The sequence below is a fragment of the Hibiscus syriacus genome, unplaced genomic scaffold, assembly GCF_006381635.1.
Source record: "Hibiscus syriacus cultivar Baekdansim isolate YM2019G1 unplaced genomic scaffold, ASM638163v2 tig00110621_pilon, whole genome shotgun sequence".
Classification (NCBI taxonomy): Eukaryota; Viridiplantae; Streptophyta; class Magnoliopsida; order Malvales; family Malvaceae; genus Hibiscus; species Hibiscus syriacus.
Genome location: NW_024062802.1, coordinates 2,127,419 through 2,148,092, shown reverse-complemented (window position 1 = coordinate 2,148,092; position 20,674 = coordinate 2,127,419). Strand labels below are relative to the sequence as shown.

The window sequence follows — 20,674 nt, the reverse complement described above, 5'->3', positions numbered from 1 at the left end:
TTTTTCCATAACATATATGCATTATTAGCGTTTATAGTTACAAAACCTTACACCTAAAGTCATCAGCTGTCGCTCCATGCAAGTTCTTCCAAAGGATCCTAGGTTTACCAAGTTTAGCCGTCCTATGAGTGCTCCGCCCATGGCTTATGTGGAACACCAAAACCAACAATCTGTGTTGTGATGCACATGCCTCTTCAGGGAACACCTTACAGTCAATACAATCCCATCGATCCCGAATTCGAACCAGGATGTAGTCGATTTGGGTACAATGTCCCCCGCTATGGAATAAAATCAAGTTCACATCTCTCTTGTTAAAGAAGGAGTTAGTGACCACCATATCGTGTGCAGTAGCAAATTCAAGCAATGTACGCCCCTCCTCGTTCCTACTACCAAAACTGAAACCCCCATGAACACCGTCATACCCGTCGGTTGCATTACCTATATGGTCATTGAAGTCTCCCCCTATGAAAACTCTTTGGTCTTCTGGAATGCTCCTAAGAACATCATCTAACTGATCCCAAAAGCATCGGTTTTCCCCCTCCCCTAGGCCAACGTGTGGGGCGTACACTGAAAGGACATTCACCACTTCCGCTTTTATAATAACCTTAATCATCATGATCCTATCCCGGTATCTACAAACTTCAACTACATTTTTCTTGAGCCTATAGGATACCAAGATACCCACCCCATTTCTAGTGTTATCTACGCCTGAATACCATAACTTGTACCCATTACACTCTCTAGCACGATCTCATTCCCACTTAGTCTCTTGAATACATGCAAAATCTATTTTCCTATTACTAAGTACGTCGGTCAGCTCCAGCAGCCTAGCATTTAATGTGTCTACATTCAACGAACAAACTCTAAGTCTAGTCTCCTTGACACCACTTTGTCGAGCCCTCCCCCTATACGCCCTATGGGATCTAAAAGAAGGACATGACCTCAAGTAATCATATATAGTAGAAGCTATGAGGAACTATGATAAAGGAATCCAAAGAAGACTAGATATGCATGTTGAGTTAATCGATTAACGGAATCAGCCAAGAGAGGGGTGAATTGGCAATTAAAAATTTGGTGGAAGCTTTTGCAGAAAATTGAAAGTAATTGCACAACGATTTAGAGTGGTTCGACTTTCTCAACCAAAGTCTACGTCCACTACCTTAGCTATCCACACTAAGGATTTTCCATAAATTCACTAATTTGTCTTTCTTTTGAGGACAAAGAGTAACCTTACAAACCCTCAAGAATTATACCCCAAATTCTTGAGAACACTCTCTCCCAAAGAGAACAATACAAATTTGCAAACTTACAAGGAAATCCTTACAAGGTAGATTGTTTGCACAATTCTATAACAAAGAAAAGAACACTCAAGAATGAATAAAATTGTGTACAAGTAGTGTTCTTGAAAGCAAAATGAATATTGAATGAAAAATAGGCTTAAAATGCTCAAACTTGAGGTTTGATGCTTTCTCTTTGATTCTCTGTTGATTCTAGTTGCTTGATGTTTCTTGTTATTGATCAATGGCTTCTAAGCTTGTTTAAATACACCTTCAAATGATTCTAAACGTTGGGGATGATTAGTGGAGTCAATAGAGAAGTGTTAAGTGTTAAAAGTGTTAAGTGTTAAAAGTTTTAAAGGGGATAAGTGTTATAGTAAGGGGGAGTATAGTAAGGGGGAGTAATTTGGAGTAATTTCAAAATTGATTTCAAAACTTATTTTCAAAGAAAATCTTAAAATTACTCAAGGTTTTGTTATATCTAAAAGGAGGAGATTGTTGAAAACATTTTGATGTTTCGACATAACAAATTAAGTTAAATGAATTTTAAGATTTTACAAAAGATTTTCTAAAAGTATATTCGATTTAATTACTCGAATATCAAATTATTACTCCAAGTATTTCAAGATCATTTCAAACCTTACTAAATGTGTAAAATTGTGTTTTACACTTAAACTATTTTTGAAACAATTTTTCACAAAGTATTTTTGAACCAAAATCAAGCCTAAAATCAAATTTTCAAAGTTATGCACCGATGCACCAATCCATGAATCGATGCATCATGGAATTAATTGAACATCGAATGCATTTTATGCATCGATGCACATACCATGCATCGATGCACTTAGTGCATTTGATGCATCGATGCACAAGACCATGCATCGATGCACTCAGGCTTTTTCAAAACATCGAATGCATTTTATGCATCGATGCACTCTTAGTGCACCGATGCACTGAGAGTCCAACGGTCAAAATATTTGAATTTTACACTGATGCACCGATGCACCTAGGGCATGCATCGATGCACAGACGCTCCCATCCACTTTCATTAATTGTTTTCACACTTAAACGGCTCTATTGACTCCACTAATCATCCCTAACGTTTAGAATCATTTGAAGGTGTATTTAAACAAGCTTAGAAGCCATTGATCAATAACAAGAAACATCAAGCAACTAGAATCAACAGAGAATCAAAGAGAAAGCATCAAACCTCAAGTTTGAGCATTTTAAGCCTATTTTTCATTCAATATTCATTTTGCTTTCAAGAACACTACTTTTACTCAATTATATTCATTCTTGAGTGTTCTTTTCTTTGTTCTAGAATTGTGCAAACAATCTACCTTGTGAGGATTTCCTTGTAAGTTTACAAATTTGTATTGTTCTCTTTAGGAGAGAGTGTTCTCAAAAATTTGGGGTATAATTCTTGAAGGTTTGTAAGGTTACTCTTTGTCTTCAAAAGAAAGACAAATTAGTGAATTTGTGGAAAATCCTTAGTGTGGATAGCTAAGGGTAGTGGACGTAGATTTTGGTTGAGAAAGTCGAACCACTCTAAATCTTTGTGCAATTACTTTCAATTTTCTGCAAAAGCTTCCACCAAATTTTTAATTGTCAATTCACCCCCTCTTGGCCGATTTCGTCAATCGATTAACTCAACAATTCACCAATAAAATGCTAGAGAATTAAGGGATACTAAGAAACCTAGTTGGTTACTTAATAGAATTTTGAGACAAATTAACACTATCTTACTTAATAGAATTTTACTGCCACCGCACGAAATTACCGGTCATAAAATTATTAAAGTAATAATTATAATTTAATAGATTAATATTTTATTATTTAAAAACGCAGACAAATGGGGAAAAAATCAAGAAAGATTTTGTTTAAAAAGACTCGATCAGCTCACAGAACTAATCAATAAAAATACCGAAACTATTAAGGACATCAATGGCGAAGAGAATATAAATAAATTTAAGAGTAATTTAAGATCTGTTTTCTTTTAATGTAACAAGGATCAGCTCAAAGCAGTGCTCTTTTTTTTTTATTGTAGTGAAAGCATTAAAAATGGAATAAAGAGAAGTAACAACGAACATCTAAAATTGAAAGAACAAACAATGTTTATTTCCTTTCACTTTCTCGGGAAACAAACAAGAACACAGATCACAAAAGGTGTTTCGGAATTTACCTGAAGGCTATTAAACGGATCTCAATACTAGAAGAAACTTAAAGACAAAAGAAGAATCAGAATTATATTTCAACGGAAATATAATGAATCGTTTAAAAAAAAAGCCAAAATAAGGTCTAAAAGATTAATAAAGAACACCAGTATGCAGAAACTACGCAACGAAACATGAAACTAGATATTTCAAAAATACAGTCGGAAGCAACCGGATCTAGTTAAAACAGTGTCTTGAAAGTAACGAATGAAAGAAAGGAGCGAAATCCAACTAGATCTATGACAAACAAAGAAAATTTACTTGTGTCGGTGTGTTGTTTGCAGATTTATCCTTAAACTATTTTAGATTTACAAAAAAAAATCTATAATTAAAATTTTATATGAATTTAGAGGTTAAAATAAAATTTTACCCTTTCATTAAACATTTTTTAATTTTTTTAATTTTGTAAAGAAAATATATATAAATTCTTTTAATATACTTTTTTTAAAGAAAATATAAAAATATTTTCCAACTTGTTAAAAAAACAAATATATAACAAAACAATTTGGTCAAAATATACATTCTAATAATTTTTTATTCCTTTAACCAAATACGGTAATCTTACATTCCTGCTAAACCAACCAAACACAAAATACAACATTCTCAGTAATCCTATTACATGGTAATATTTTATTCCTACTGGTAATCTTACATTCCGTAAACCAAACGCACCCTAAAGGGCGTTTGGTTGGGGGAATGTAGGATTCTCATGGGAATAGAATCCACATTCCCCCGTTTGGTTAGCCGGGAATCTCATTCCCGATAATGTAAGATTATCAATAGTGAATTTTTTGGGGTATATTACCAGGAATGTCATTACCTCCCTTTCTTAGGTATTGTTGGATTACCGACGTTTTGGACTAAAATGCCCTTAAACTTTTTTTTCAAAAATATCATTCTTCTGTCATTGAATAATAAAAATTCTACGAAGTTTAAATTACAAATTTATCTTTAAACTATTTTAGATTTACAAAAAAAATTCTATAATTAAAATTTTATATGAAGTTTAGGGATTAAAATAAAATTTTACCATTTTATTAAACCTTTTTATATTTTCAATTTTGTAAAAAAATTATATAAATTTTATGAATTTAATTTTTTTAAAGAAAATATAAAATATTTTCCAAATTGTTAAAAAAACAAATATATAATAAAAATAATTTGGTCAAATATACACTCTAATAATCTTTTATTCCTCTAATCAAACACGGTAATCTTACATTCCTGCTAAACCAACCAAACACAAAATACAACATTCCCAGTAATCTCATTCCCTGATAATCTTACATTCTATAAACAAAACGCACCCTAAGTTTTAATTTTTATCTTGTCAATCACGTAAATTTAATTAAAAAAAATTTAAGTATTGTGTAATAAATTAAAATTTATATTTAATGAGCTCATATTGTATTAAATCAAAATGACGTGTACCCAACCTCAATTCCCTGGTACAATTTCGTAATTTTCATTCAATATTTAAATTTAAAATAAGTTTTTGACGTTTATAAATTAACAAATAATAAGTTCTTTCACATTTTTATTATTTGGGTGCTATGATATATATTACATTTTATTATTTGGGTGCTATAATATATATTACAATTTATTGTTTTGAGTGATATTACACATGTCATAACATTAACTCAAATGATGTTATATTATATTATCATTTTAGATGATATATTATCATCACATCACTTAAGTTATGATGTGTTATAATGTCATTACTTTGAGTGACGTAATATATGATATATCAGTAATTAAAGAAATATAAAATATCACCTAAGTAACATAAGTTAACAGTTGATCAATTAAAAGTTTATATCCAATCAATGGTTTGATTTAAAATGAAATGTTATGAGTTTAAATAATTCAAAAAAAAAAAAGAATAGAGGCTAAAGTAGTTATCTAGTCAAATGTTAGGAGTAAATTTTGTCATAATGTCAATTAAAATTAATTATTTTTAATGTATCTAATCATCAAAGTAACGAGAGAATGAGAGATAACAGTTCAATGGTCAAAATATAATAAATATATAACATAAGTAGTCAAATTATAAGATTTTAAAATTGATGATAAAAATGAACAAAATTAAAACATAAGTGATTGATCTTGTTGTTTAACCAAAAAAGTAAATATATAAATATGATTGTTATGCCACTATATAGTAAAATATTAAATCTAATTAGCAGAGTAGTGGAAACATAAGGATACATTATGTATGGTTATTTCATGATAAAAGAGTATACGTGTCTGGAAAAACAATCTTGATCACTACAGGAAAAAAAGGTTTGTAGTGGCACCTGTAGCGGTTTTTTTACGTAAACGCCACTAATGTTTTAAATATAGCGACATTTTTTAAAAAACTTTGTAGCATTTGTGTTGAAACGCTGCAAGTTTCATGAACCTTTAGTTGTGTTTTTAACACAAGCGTCGTTAAAAATTGATATATAGTGTCGTTATTTGGAAAAGTGCAGTAAAAGGGTAAAGTATAGTGGCGATTTTGAAAAACGCCGCAAATAGTCAACATTTGTAGTGGCGCTTTTATATAAAACGATGCAATAAAGTTAAAATATAGTGGCATTTTTAACTAAACGTCGTAAAATGTTAGTCTTTAGTGGTGTTTATTAATAAAACGCCACAATTTTTTAGATCATTGGGTTCCCTTCATTCCTCATTCATTTCTATTTTTTTTCTCTACGCCACACACCGTCCTTATCGCTGTCAAAAGCCAACCTTTTCAACGTATATACATTCTATTATTAATTTCTAATCCCTTGTCATTTTTTTTTGTCTTCAGGTAAGCATTTACTTATCTCACGTAGCATCCCACTAGTGATGTCGTTATATGTCTCTCCCGACGACCAGATCGGGCCTCTCACCGGTGAGAGATTGTTACTTTCTTTTTCTCTTCAAAATTTTATCACGGTTCCAAGGTTTGTTCTCTTCTCTCATTACTGAACATTTTGATTTTTCTTCCTCTAGTTTTTGTGTGTGGATATTTTGTGTTGTTTTAGCTTGTGGCTGGTTTATCTGTAAATTAGAGAAGTAAATTGTCTTCCCCTCTCTAATTTTGATTTTTCTAGATCTGGTATTTCTGAAAATAGGAAAAACCAAGCCTACAAGGCTATACAAAGAGCCAGGCTCAGCTCTTCCTGAGCTGGCATTGAAGAGATCGAGGATGACATGGTTTGTACCCTTCCATGTTCAGACAATACTATATATTTAATTTATGTGGAAATTTTTATTTTTGATAGTGACTTGCACTTGTTTATCGTTTGGGTGCTTTGTATTTGTTGATTTATTTCCCTTTCATTTATAATTGTAGTTGTATTTCTTTGTGCTTTCTAAGTTTGTAAATTTACTTTTAGGGTTTTCTAAAATCTTGTTGACTTATCTTGTATCAAATTGTTAGTCATAGTTCTTGGATGGATAGGTAAAATTTGTATGTAGTTCATTTAGTGTTGGATGTTAGAAATGATTTAATGAAGCATTGCTATTAATCTCTCAATAATTGTTTTGAGAATCATTATGGTATTCTGGAGTTTGATATGTTGATGTATATTTGTTATGATCTAAAAGTAAATTATTGGAAAACCTGAATAGGTCACATTCAGGGTATAATAACATTCAAATACTGATCCGATTCAGGGAGCTATGGAAATCAGGGAAATCGCTGACAGTTAATAAAGGTGTAGTGTAGTTAAATCCAAGTCTTAGCAATTAATATATATACCATAAGCTTATGTAATTATATTTATATACAATTGATTTTCATTTTTAAAATTTTCAATTAATAAAATAAACCGTGAATTCAACAGTCAAAATCTTGAAACAAATAATATATATACCATAAACTTATGTCATTGAATGTAATGCTTATGTTTAGTTGCTTATGTAATTAATAAAATAAACCTTAAATTTGTTTGTATTGTAATTTATAATTTAAATTGTGAAATTAAATGTAATGATTATGTTTAGTTGCTTACTTTCTTTATAATATTAGCATTTAACATTTGAAATTGATATTTCAGAAATACGAAATGGATAAGAGTTGGATGGATTTGTTAAGGGTAAGCAAAGAATATCGAAATGGAGTTGAAACTTTTCTAGATTTAGCTTTTGTGAATGCAACCCAAGAGAATATGATTATTTGCCATTGTAAGAAGTGTGCTAACATTACTTGGCACATTCATGAAGTTGTCTACGAGCATCTAGTTGTTTTTATCTTTGTTCGGGGCTATAGAAAATGGATATTCCATGGAGATTTTACATCTCATATATCATCTTCCACATGTAATTCGACTTATCCTCCTAATTTTCACCATTGATATGTTAGAGAAGATGACATGGAAGGTATATTGCGAGATGCATTTAATATGCACAATCATCATCCATCTGTTAAATAAAATGATTGTGACAATGATGTTTATGATTTCATTGATATGGGAAGAAGTGGATGTACTGAATAGTCAAATAGAGAAGTGGCAAAGTTTTACAAGTTACTTAATGAAATGAATGAACAACTTTAGGAGGGATCAAAATATTCAAATCTCTCTTTTTGTATTCGTCTTTTCCATTTAAAATGCTTGGGAGGGTGAACTGATAATTCTTTTATGCAATTATTAGAGTTTCTAGGAGAAATGTTTTCTTTTGCAAAAATCCCTCAATCATGCAAAGATTTTAAGAAAATGATAAAATATTTGGGTCTTGGTTATGAGAAAATTCATAGTTATCTGAATGATTGCATGTTATATTGGGGTGATCGAAAAAATCATGAATCCTATCATATATGCGAAAATCTCAGTGGATGACTAGGGACGCAAAAAATGTGAGTGATGATGGAGTTGAAGCACGATCAAGAAAGAAACTAGTAAATATCCTGCGATATTTTCCTCTAATACCTAGGCTTCAAAGACTTTTTATGTCCTCAAAGACTGTTGAGTCTGTGAGGTGACATCATGATGAAAGAATCGATGACAGATTATTACGGCATCTTGCAGATTGTTTAGGTTGGAAGTCATTTGACAAAAAAATTCTAAGTTTTGTAAGAGATCCTCGAAATGTCAAGCTCGGTCTTGCATATGATAGGTTTAGTTCTTTCAAAATCATGAGTACTTCATATAGTACTTGGCTTGTTATACTTGTTCCATACAATTTGCCTCCATGGATTTGCATGAAACAATAATTTTTTATCTTATCCATGATAATTCCTGGCAAGAAAGGTCCCAGAAATGATATTGATATTTATATGCATCCTCTTATTGAATAGTTGAGACAATTATAGGTAGGGGTTGAAACATATGATGTGTTGAAGAATAAGAACTTTAATTTACCTGCAACTTTATTACGGACAATTAATGACTTCCCTGCTTATGTAAATTTATCTGGTTATAGTACCAAAGGTCGTTATGATTATCCCTGTTGTGTTGCACAAACATGTTCGAAGTGGTTGTATAATGGAAAGAATTTCTCTTATATGAGACATTGCCAGTGGTTAGCTAAAAATCATAGATTTGAAAATCAAAAGAATAAGTTTGATGGTATTGAAGAGTTCCGAAAAGCTCCTGAGAAAACAATCGGGTCTGATACCTTCTCGATGTTGAAACATATCAAGTTTACTTATGGAAATATGAATTAACTACCGAATACACGATCAAAGAAAAAGACAAAGCATGTGTATGATTGTGATGTTGACCAATAGAGTGATGATGAGTTTGATGAAGAGGATGATCCAAATGAGGTAGATTTGTGGGGGGAAAAGTATTTTCTTCGAGTTGCCTTATTGGAAGGATCATATTTTGAGACATAATCTTGATGTCATGCACATTGAGAAGAATATTTGTCAGACTATTATAGGGACCATTCTCAATGTCAATACAAAATTTAAAGATAATCAAAAGAGTCGACATCAAAATTTGGCATGATCTTCATTCGCAGTTACATCCTAATGGAAAATCTTTGTTGTCGCTTTTTATTTTTACGATGTCGTTGAAAGAAAAATAAGTGTTTTGAATGGTGTTGAATGATATAAAGGTCTCAGATGGGTATGCATCAAATATATTTCGATTTGTTCAAGTTAAAGATCGAAGACTTTATTCTTTAAAGTCACATGATTATCATATATTGATGCAAGATTTACTGTAGTAAATTTACGTTGTTGTATGTCAAGTAAGGTGATGTCTTGTATAATTGAACTTTCTAATATAATGAAATCTATTTGTGTGAAATTTCTGATGGTTGAAGAACTTGAGAAACTACAAGATCGAGCCGCCTTGACTTTATACAACTTTGAGAAGATATTTCCACCTTCATTCTTCACAATTATGGTGCACCTGCTAGTTCCTCTTCCTCACGAAGCTAAAGTTGATGGACCAGTTTTCTATCGATGGACGTATCCTATAGAGGTGTTAATTGACTTATATGCATTAAATCACTATTGATTATACCTTTTCATCACAACTATTTACATAATATTTTTTTGTCTAAGTTCTTGTGCAAGTTGAAGTCTTACTGTCGTAATAAGCGTTATCTGAAATGATCAATTGCTAAAGGGTATTTAACAGAGGAGTGTATGACTTTTTTCTCTAGATATTTGGAAGATGTTGAACAAGATTGAATAGACCAAATAGAAATGAAGTGTTCAGTACTAATGACTTAGTTGAGACTTATTTGTTTGGAAGTTATGGTGAACCACTCGGCAAGTTGAAATTGCACATTTAGATGATAAGTCTTGGGTACAAGCACACTGATATGTTATTTTCCATCACGATTCAATAGATTCCTTCCACACGTAAGTTTTACGGACTAAATCCTAATGTATTTACTCAATGTTTTATATTTTTCATTCTTTAACAACATAATCTACTTTATAGTGGGTTTTAAAAAGTCTTGAGATCTTGTGTACGCACTCGAAGATTACATCCGCGAGAGATACATAAGTTATTCACATAAACTTTTCATGAATGGTTAGGGCAGATGGTAAACAACTAAATCATTGCACATAGTTGTAAATAATATATAACTCTTGTTTTAATAATGACGTAAATGCTAATTAATTCACCTTTCACATGTAATAGGTTTGGAGTGGGAGAGAAGTAGTGAAGATGTTAAATGTCTTTCTCAAGGTCCAAATAAAATTATTAAAAGATATAATTTCTTCCTCATTAATGGGTTCAAGTTCCACATGAAATCTCGTGAAAGATTAAGGAGAACACAAAATTGTGGAGTAGTTGTTACTTCTTCAACTACAAGTTATACTATTGCTAGGGAAAATCATCCTGTAGAGGGAGATGTAGAATATTATGGAATTCTTACGAACATTATTGAGTTGGATTATTATGGAAAATGAAAGGTTGTGATGTTTCGGTGTGACTGGGTTGATGTAAATACTATTAGAAGCATTAAAATATATAATTTTGGTTTTACAATGGTGAATTTCTCTAAATTAATTCACATTGGTCAACAATTGATGGATGAGTTATATGTATTTTCTTCTCAAGTCAAATAGGTTTTTTTACTATCACAATCCAATGGATGAAGGTTGGTATGTTGTGCTCCGTAATACCCAGGGACTTGATAGACATCGGGGATGGAAGTAGAGATGACATTGTAATAAGATCATAAGCTTTACCTTTTGTAGCACAAAACTTAGATGAAGCTATCACTAATACTACTTCACAATTTCAATAGGTTCAGGAGGATGTGGATGAAGATATTTATGAAAATTGATATGACATAACAATGTAGTAAGATTTTATATCTTAATTGATTAAGTTATAATATTATAACTTATAACATGTTGTCGTTCAATATATTCATAAATAGTAATATTTTCACTAAAATTATTGTTTGTTTATTGCAAATATTATGTCCAATAGAAAATTAAGTGATTTGCGGATTGTTCAAGCTTCACAAGAGGAAGAAGAAACAAATAATGAGGAATCGAGTGGTGTTGGATCTTTGGAAGTTCTGAATATTGTTAAAGAAGTTGTACAAATTGAAGGTAATGTTTGACGCTTTATTTAATTGTTGGTTGATTTTTAAAACTTACATTGAATTATTTATTATATAGTTGAAAATGGTCGAAGACGCAAGACTAAAGGGCATACAACGTTGAAGGAATCATACCAACTTCCTCATGAGAACCATGTGAAAGTTTCAAGAAACGATGTTGGTCAACCTATTGGCCTAGAAGCACGTCTTCTATCCGGTTACTTAGACATGGTTACACGTAATGTTAATCTTTTACGGATCAATTATGAGTCATGGCGTGAAATGCCTAATAGTAGCAAAAATCAAGTTGTGGATTTTTTTAAGGTAATAATGTCATTATAATAGATAATCCATTACAATTCAATAGTAATTTATATTTATTTTTGAACACATATGTTATTTGTAGGATAAATTTTCTTTAGAGGTCTCAGAAGATTATTTGAAGCAAGTGTTAGGAAATAAATGAAGAGACCACAAGAGTTCTTTAAAAAATAAATATTTCAAGAATCGTCTCAGCCTTGAAGAGAAGCTTCAAATTGTCCCACCTGGAATGCTCAGGTATCAATGAGAAGATGCAGTCAGGTTTTGGAATTCAAAGAGATGAGAGGTATGATGCATTTTTAAAAAGTAATATTATGTCATTATAATATTGACTTTATAAGTACCTATTTTAAATTTTTGGAATGAGAGCATGTTGGTGTTACTAGCAGATAACAATAAAAGTTTACTCACACATCTGAATCAAAGAGTTTTGCTTGTATAGCTAATGATGAGGTATTATTGATTATTAACATAGTGATTTACAGTTGATAGCATATAGTAACAAAAATTATTTATATTATTAATTAATTTTTTGTAAGACTTAATTTTTATTCTACATTGTAGGAAAATATGTATGGTAGTAAAGTTGGATGAATAAAGCTCTTCGATATGACACATACAAAAAAGGATGACACTCCTATAACTGATGAAGCTATAGAAATTATGGTACATTTATTGGAAACAATATTTGAATTATGTTAAATTTATATCTATAGTATGACATTTTTATTTAAAACAATGATTGAATTGATTATTAAGAAGCATTGAGCGATAAAAGGGATGAGTATGAAGCTACGACTTCAAGTAATAGTATTGTTAATGCAGATGAGATCGAAAATCAATTTATTAATAAAGTTTTGGGTCCTGAAAGATAATGTCGGGTTTGCTTTCAAGGATCATTCGTTACCCCAACCAAATATTTTAGACCCAGTTCATCTCGATACATGTCATCAAGCCAGTCTTCTCAATAAGAAATTAATTGTTTAAAACAACAATTGGCTCAAATGGATGAAAATTTTGCTCAAATGAAATCTAAAACTAAAGCGAGTGAAGTAGGGAGAGAAACAACATATCAGAAAAAATGAAGACTTTCAAAATCAACTTCAAGCTATAATACAGATGATATGACAAAATCAACCCCAGAATCCACCATCTTAGGTGTTATTTTAGATATATGCTTTGTTTATTATAGTTAACAATGTTAAACTACATTATTTTCACTTTAATGTAAACTTTGATTTATTATTATGGATTTCAAGTTTATTGTTATGGATTTCAAGTTTGTTGTTATGGATTTCAAGTTTTTTGGATAATGATACAAGTTAAAATTTTAAATTTCGGTAATAAAAGAGCAAAAAGCAACATTTGAAAATCAATTTTAATTAGCGGCGTTTGTATAATAAAATGTCACTAAATACATAATCAATATTGGTTTTGTAAAACAAAATGCCACTAAAGTTTAAGATTTTTTGTGACGCTTATATAGCAAAAGTCACTATATACGTAGTCAATAGCGGCGTTTTACATTCACAAACGCCGCTATATGTCAGAACATTTAGTAGCATTTTTGGAACAAACGTCGCTAAAAAAAGATAAATAGCGTCGTTTAAAGAAATGACGCGAAAGATCATAACTTTTAGCGGCTTTTTTTCGCTAGAAGGGTTATTAGTGGCGCTTAAAAACTAAAAAATGCCGCTAACCTTCACATCAGTCATAGCCTTCTCGGTCAGTGTGGTTGCTGAAGTGAGGACTTAAACCACGTAATAGCTACCTAATCCGGTTATCTTCCTATTTCCTTCTTATTTCTATAACCTCTCAACTATCGTTTTTTCTTGCTTGTTTTACTGTATTGAAAGGCAAAAATGATGAATTCGGATGGTTTCCGAAGCAGCAGCCTTTCTGTGCTTCTGTTCTTGGATCTGATCGAGTTGTTGAAAGTAGATTCATCTTTGTTTTCTTTTTAAACTGTTTGTTTCCATGGCTGAATGTGATGATGATTAAATTATCAGGTGATTTTACAGCAGTATTTAAGGCACACCACCAACAGTGTGCCGGATTTTTAGTTTGTTGTTTTCACACGTGCATGGGACTTGAGGGTAGTCTCTTATATTCTATATTGAAGCAGTGGCTTAAGGCTGAAGATTATATAGCAACCGTAAAATTGAATTATTCACGGAAGAAGAAGAATGGAATTTAGGGTTGTTCCAGCTCAATCCAAACAATGTGAAGCGAGAAAAGCTCGTGGCGAAGAACATACTCCAACGGTGGATCCATGCAACTACACTGAATATAGATCAGACAAAATTTGTTTGGATTGTTAGATTTAATTTTGTGAAATTTGAAACCTTTTAGAGAAATCTAAACCCAAAAAATAACAAAGAGGTGGTGATTATTGATCCAACTGTAGGAGGAATCAAATGCAACGACAATAGTGAAGAAAAAGAATTATAATTTTTGTATTAAAGGAATTAAAAAAAATAGTTTAACTTCATATAAAAATAACGTTGTTTCTCTTGCCTTTCATTTTTTGTTACATTTTTATCATGAAAAATAAAAAAAAAATCATATGATAACATATAAAGCAACGTCACATATCTCTTTCATAGCATTATGTAGAGATATTAATTATATTAAAAATGGTAATTTACACAAATAGTTATTAGTGTTTAAGTAATTTTTTATTTTTTCTACTTAAATTAAAATATAATAATTGATACTTAATTTTATCGATTTTTAACAAATCAATCACTCAACGTTAACATTATAACATAGATGATAAAAAATTGATGTGGCTCGATAAATCAATGACCCTAACACCATTTTAGTTCAGGTTTAATTTCTCAAAACTTTTGATTGGTCTTCTTCTTTTCTCCTTGTCTTCTTCAAGCAATAAATATCATAAAATAATCACTATAGAATATTACAGAGCTCACGATACAACAACTGATGGTCGGAAACCACCCGAACTGATGGTCGGAAACCACCCGAACTGATGGAGCATCAACACCATATTAAATGACAAAAGAGGTGGGTGTTAGAAGATTTTGTACGCACGTGGCATGCAGCACATGTTTTTGTATGTGAGTTTTTTCTCTCTCTCTCCTCTCACGTGGAGCTTGTGTTTTATTAATTATTTCTCCTCACGTGATTCTGGCATTCCTGTTCATGTACGTCTTCAATATAAATCCAGCTAACTCACACACTCTTCCCTCTTCAGACTTCATTCTCCGCAGCTTCACACAGGCCATCGCATATAAATATTATATTTAAAGACGGATATATAATTTTTTATTAAAGGTACGAATTTAAAAGTTTATATTATAAATTTAAAAAGGTATGAACTTCAAAGTTATAAAAATATGAAATTAAATTATTAATAAAAGATATAAAAAATACATACACTATATAAAATTTTAATATTTTTTAATAACGTAAACGTCATCTCAATTCATTCCTGATCATACTTGTTAGGACCCTCACACCACAGTTTTAAGAATGACCGGATTCTTATTGTATATATTCCTCTGCTTATTGCTCCGTTGCCCATTCAATTCTGAATCAGCTGGAGCTAGCAATCATGGTCGAGTAAAGCTTCATCAGTAACTACACGATGCATAGTAAGTAAAACAAAAATAATGTTTTCAAAGAAAAATTCAACGATTTGCTTACTTGGACCAGGTGTGCTGCCTTGTGCACATGGTCACATGCACGCGCCAAATTTAAGGATGGTACTATAGGAAATTGAGAATGATAATCTCTCTTAAATATTTTATATTTTAATAAATTTAAAATTTTATATTTTTTCTAATATTTATCATCTTCTAAAAATTTTATATATTTATTTTATTTTAAAATTTTATAAATTTATCCTCTTAACATAATATCGTATACTATCTTTAAATATAATCATGAGACCATATGTCAACACGTGGCAAATCCATCACATGATGTTACACGTGTATTTGGGCACCTCTCCCACGTGATATCCACTCTTTCTTCGTCAGCCTGTCATACCCAATTTTCATGCGGACGAAGTTAGAATTAAAATATTAAATAATTTAAAATTTATAAAGGTATATTAGGTATTTAAATTCAAATTTTAACACGAATTAAATGATCTTAGTGATTAAGGGATTATTGTTATCTTGAGGTCTCGAGTTCGAGCATTGTGCATGTAAATGTATGAACGTTCATTGTCAAATAGTTGAGAGTCTTTGTAACTTAAATTATTATTAGATCAAAAATTTTGAGAACACAGGGTTATCATTATTTAGTTCAGTCGTTACTTGATCAAATATTTAATAAATTATTATATATTTTTTAATTTAAATATTTATTTTTATATAAATCAAAATACTATTAAACTAAAATTATATTAAATATATAAATTTTAAAAGAGACGAATCCTATGGGCCCTCACTAAGATCCGTCATGCAATGCATTGCATAGTGATGAAAAAAGAAAAAGTGGAAGTAAATCCGAGTATCACATCAGAGTATTATTATTATTAAAAATCAAATGACTATTAAAAGTATCAAACATTAAATAATAGAAATTGAAAATATGCAAAGATTGATTAAAATAATAATTGCATTTTAATACAAATACAACATCTATTTCAATATTGACCTAATTTTATCCAATTAAACCAATTTTAATCATTTTTATTATATTCATCCTAAGGAGTGTCTCAAATTCTAGTTTACATTGTTGTTTTTTACATCATTCTCACAAATAAATAAATGGTACATACTTTATCTGTTTTAGTAAAGTTTTGATCATACAATATAAGACTAAAAAATAAAAAAATCAATTGTAATAGAAATGTTATTAACAACGTAATTTTTTAGATTGGACAAATAATTTTTCAAAACAACAAAAAAATATTACATTTTTATAACATTTTCGATAATAAATCCTAAATTCTATTACAATGTAATTTTTTAGTTATAACTGAAAAAAATTATAAACTTGTATAAAAATTTAAATTAAATATAATAATATTTAAATTATAATCATCTTAAAATAATCTAAAATTAAACTGTCACATATGAAAAACTAGCCAGATTTTTAGCCATTCTGCATTGTAGATTAAATAAAGTATCATTAGAGCAGTGCCAAATCAGGCCGCACGCCTTCACTGGCTCTGGGACAAGACAGCAGTGCTGGCCCTCCACATATTCATTTGCCTCGTGATTTGTTGTAGGCATGCAGGCAAAAAGCCACTCACCGGCTCCATCCATGGGAGAAGGGGAGATTGCTGTGCACATGATTTACTTTCATATCAAATCACATCCCATGGATTTTCAAAAGATTGTGGTCCCAGCGTGCAGGGAATTGCACCAGCTTTTGCTGTCCCATCTTTCGCCGGTCAACGAGCAAGAAAGTGCTTTATAACCCAAATTCATTAACAATGAGCAAAACCTCCCAAGACCAGACCTAACACTACAATTTACACCTTCTTCAATGTGTGACCAGCATTGAGTCCATGCAATTGCAAGTAAGTACTGTAAGTTGAGTCCAGGAAGAAAAAGCTACATAAAATCATGATTGACCCAATATGGTCACTGACAAAAGTCATGATTTGAATCTCTACCCGTCTCTCATTTTTTCTCTCGCTCTGTTTTATCTATATATATGTAGTCCCATCCTTTTCTGTTGTGCCGCTCAAAACCAAAAGGCTGTTTACACAACTCTGTCCATTACAGCTCAAGCCATTTTCTCAGAAACCAAACACATTAGGGAGGAAATCCAGAAAGGAGGAGAGAAGAAAAAAAGACACAAAGAGGAACAGATGGGGGATAAAGATGATGGTTTGGGGTTAAGTTTGAGCTTGGGATGTGCTCAGAATCAGCCGTCGTTGAAGTTAAATCGCATGTCTTTAGCTTCACCCTGGATGCAGAATCTTCAACAGAGAAATATTTGGAATGAGCTGTTTCAGTCTTCCGGTATGTGTTTTTATATTTTTTTTCTGTTTTTTCCAGTAACATGAAATCTGAATACGCTGAGATCTGATGTTTTATTGAACTGTAAGAGAGAAGCTCAGACGTTATGTTGCCCTGTCATGCCACTTTTTTAGACATTTGTGGTTTACCATATGCGTGCAGATCGACAGTCGGATACAAAATCAGTACATGGTGGAATTGATGTGAACGGAGCACCGGCAACGGCTGGATCCGAAGTAGAAGGTGGGGTGTCCTCGCCCAACAGCATCGTTTCTAGCATAAGTGGGAAGAGAAATGAGAGAGATGCTGTGGGTGGTGAAACCGAGACTGAGCGACCGTCGAGCTCTCCTTCCAGTGACGATGAAGACGGAGGTGGCGGCGGCGGTGACGAAGCCTCGAGGAAAAAGCTTAGGCTTTCAAAGGAACAGTCGGTGGTGCTTGAAGAAACCTTCAAGGAACATAACTCCCTTAATCCGGTTAGTTACTGTGATTTGTCAAATGCAGGCAGTTTAAGAAGTTGATATCTGAAATGAAATAGTGGTGTGTTTTATATAATACAGAAGCAAAAGTCGGCACTGGCAATGCAATTAAATCTGAGGCCTAGGCAAGTGGAGGTTTGGTTCCAGAACAGAAGAGCAAGGTAATTTACTGTCTGTTTTTTTATTGTCAAGGATATTACAATTAAGCATTTTATCGATGGATGGCCGCACAGGACGAAGTTGAAGCAGACGGAAGTCGACTGTGAGTATCTAAAACGATGTTGCGACAATCTGACAGAGGAAAACACAAGGCTGCTGAAGGAAGTGCAAGAGCTTAGGGCATTGAAACTCTCCCCTCAAATCAACATGCACATCAACCCTCCCACAACTCTCGCCATGTGCCCTTCTTGTGAACGTGTGGCGGTCGCTTCATCCTCGGCTGCCGCCGCATCCACCACGAAGCACGGCCACTCTAGTCCTTGCCATCAGCTACCAGTGCCGATTAGTCCTTGGGCTGCATTGCCATTGCCCATTACTCATCGGCTCTTCAATGCCTCTCCCTCTAGATCATAGTTTGAATAATTTTAGGAGGATTTATAAATAATCAAAAAGATTTAACGATTGTGGTTAGGATACGATTTTGGTTTTTTGAAAAGAAAAAGAAAGCAAAGTTTTCCATTCAAATTTTCTAAACTTCAAACTGAATCCCTATAATGATTTGTTCCTGTTATTCAATCTCTTGAATTGTTTCCAGAGAAAAATGAAACATATATATTCCACCGATATAAAAACAACGCCTAGAAGAAAGATGCAGCATACCCTAATGTTGAAAATAGACGTGTTTGAATAAATTTTGGTAAAGTATGCAAATGGTCATCCTATTTTAGGATTTTATTTTGTTGAGTCATTTTACTATTAAAAATTATAAAATGATCTTTCAATTATAAGATATTGTTTTGTTAAGTCTTTTGACAATTAAAAGTTATAAAATTGTCACCTAACTATTTATATATTTCAAACTCATCATTTTTCGTTAAAAAAATTGACGGTCGTTTAAGTTGGATGTTAACCTGCTAGTTGAGATATGATTAAATTATGTTTTAGTGATGCATATCGACATAGTCATTGTTTTTAAGTATCGACTTGACAACATAATGTAAATGGAGATTCGATTTAAAAAATATAATTCAAACGATTTTGAGATTATATTTTATTATATTCTAATTAATATTTTAACGTCTAGTTCAGACACCTGCTAATTAGTTAATGAAAAATTATTATTTTAGAACATATAAATAATCATTTTGTAACTTTTAATAGTTATAAACTCAACAAAGCAGAGTCCTATAATTGAGATTATTTTATAAATTTTAATAATCAAGAGACTCAATAAAGTAATGTATTATAGTATAGGGACCATTTGTGTACTTTACCCATAAATCTTTTTATACATATACGTATGATTTATGTCTGTTACGAATTTTAAAATTATATTTATATTTTTTTAATTATGATTGTTTAAGTTGGGTTGTTCAATATTAGTGAATATTTATTTTTGGCGTTCATAAATGTATTCAAAAACAAGTATTAGATAATTATAAGGCTTTAAAATAAACAGGGGTCATTTTAAAATAAATTTAGAGATTAAAATGAAAAAATTGAATTACTTGAAATATTATTTTTTATTATAATCAAAATGATTTTTAGTTAGAAACATCACTTGGTGCGTTATAATTGATTAACATTTTTCAATAAAGGTTAATAATATGGGATAAAATGGTAACATAATTAGATTTTAAAGATAAAAGATTTAAATTTTTATAGGTAATTAGATAAAATAAGTATAGTTTAAAGTAAATATAATTAAATAAGCCTTTGTTTTAATGAACTTTATTCTTTTCGCTACCGTACTGTTATTTCCTTTGTTTCAAAGTCTTCCTTTCTTCGATCAATTAAAGTATCCTTTAATATTCTCTTTTACCCCTTCAATATGGCGGATTCATACCCTCACTCCTCGACCAGACCCTCCACAAAGGCTAACACCATAAACAGAAACGATAATACTAATAACTACACGCGCCGCATTCCCGGTAAGTGGCTGCTTTTCACTGTCTTTCTCATTGCAATCCCATTGTTCCCTTCCAAGCCCCAGAGTTCATAAACCAAACGGTGCTCAACAAGTTTTGGGAACTCCTCCATCTTTCGTTCATTGGCATTGCTGTTTCTTATGACTTGTTTGGTCGTATAAATGTTATATTGTTAATCATGATGATTCTCACTCGAATGCTTCTGCAATTTCCAATTTTTCGTCTGTTTTTGAAGATGGTTTTGATGATCATTCGAAGTACTATAGTGGACAGGGTAATGCCGGGCCTTTTAATGTTAAAAATGATAGCTTTGAGAATCCTTACGAGGAAAACGTTGTTAAAGCCTGGAGTTCAAAG

At 31.5% G+C, this 20,674-nt stretch overlaps 1 protein-coding gene across 1 annotated transcript; it reads left to right on the top strand.

Annotated features, from left to right (window-relative positions):
* Positions 1-17,503: 17,503 nt before the first annotated feature.
* On the top strand, positions 17,504-18,805 carry LOC120135997 (homeobox-leucine zipper protein HAT3-like). The gene is made up of 4 exons (XM_039152120.1): positions 17,504-17,754; positions 17,914-18,227; positions 18,312-18,391; positions 18,464-18,805. The coding sequence occupies exons 1-4, from the start codon at positions 17,601-17,603 to the stop codon at positions 18,801-18,803; spliced, it is 888 nt and encodes a 295-aa protein (XP_039008051.1). The 5' UTR covers positions 17,504-17,600; the 3' UTR covers positions 18,804-18,805.
* Positions 18,806-20,674: the final 1,869 nt, after the last annotated feature.

Coding starts and splice junctions, on each gene's coding strand:
- LOC120135997 (XM_039152120.1), top strand. CDS start 17,601: ATGGGGGATAAAGATGATGGTTTGGGGTTAAGTTTGAGCTTGGGATGT. Junction 17,755..17,913: donor TGAGCTGTTTCAGTCTTCCG/GTATGTGTTTTT, acceptor ATATGCGTGCAG/ATCGACAGTCGGATACAAAA. Junction 18,228..18,311: donor AACATAACTCCCTTAATCCG/GTTAGTTACTGT, acceptor TATATAATACAG/AAGCAAAAGTCGGCACTGGC.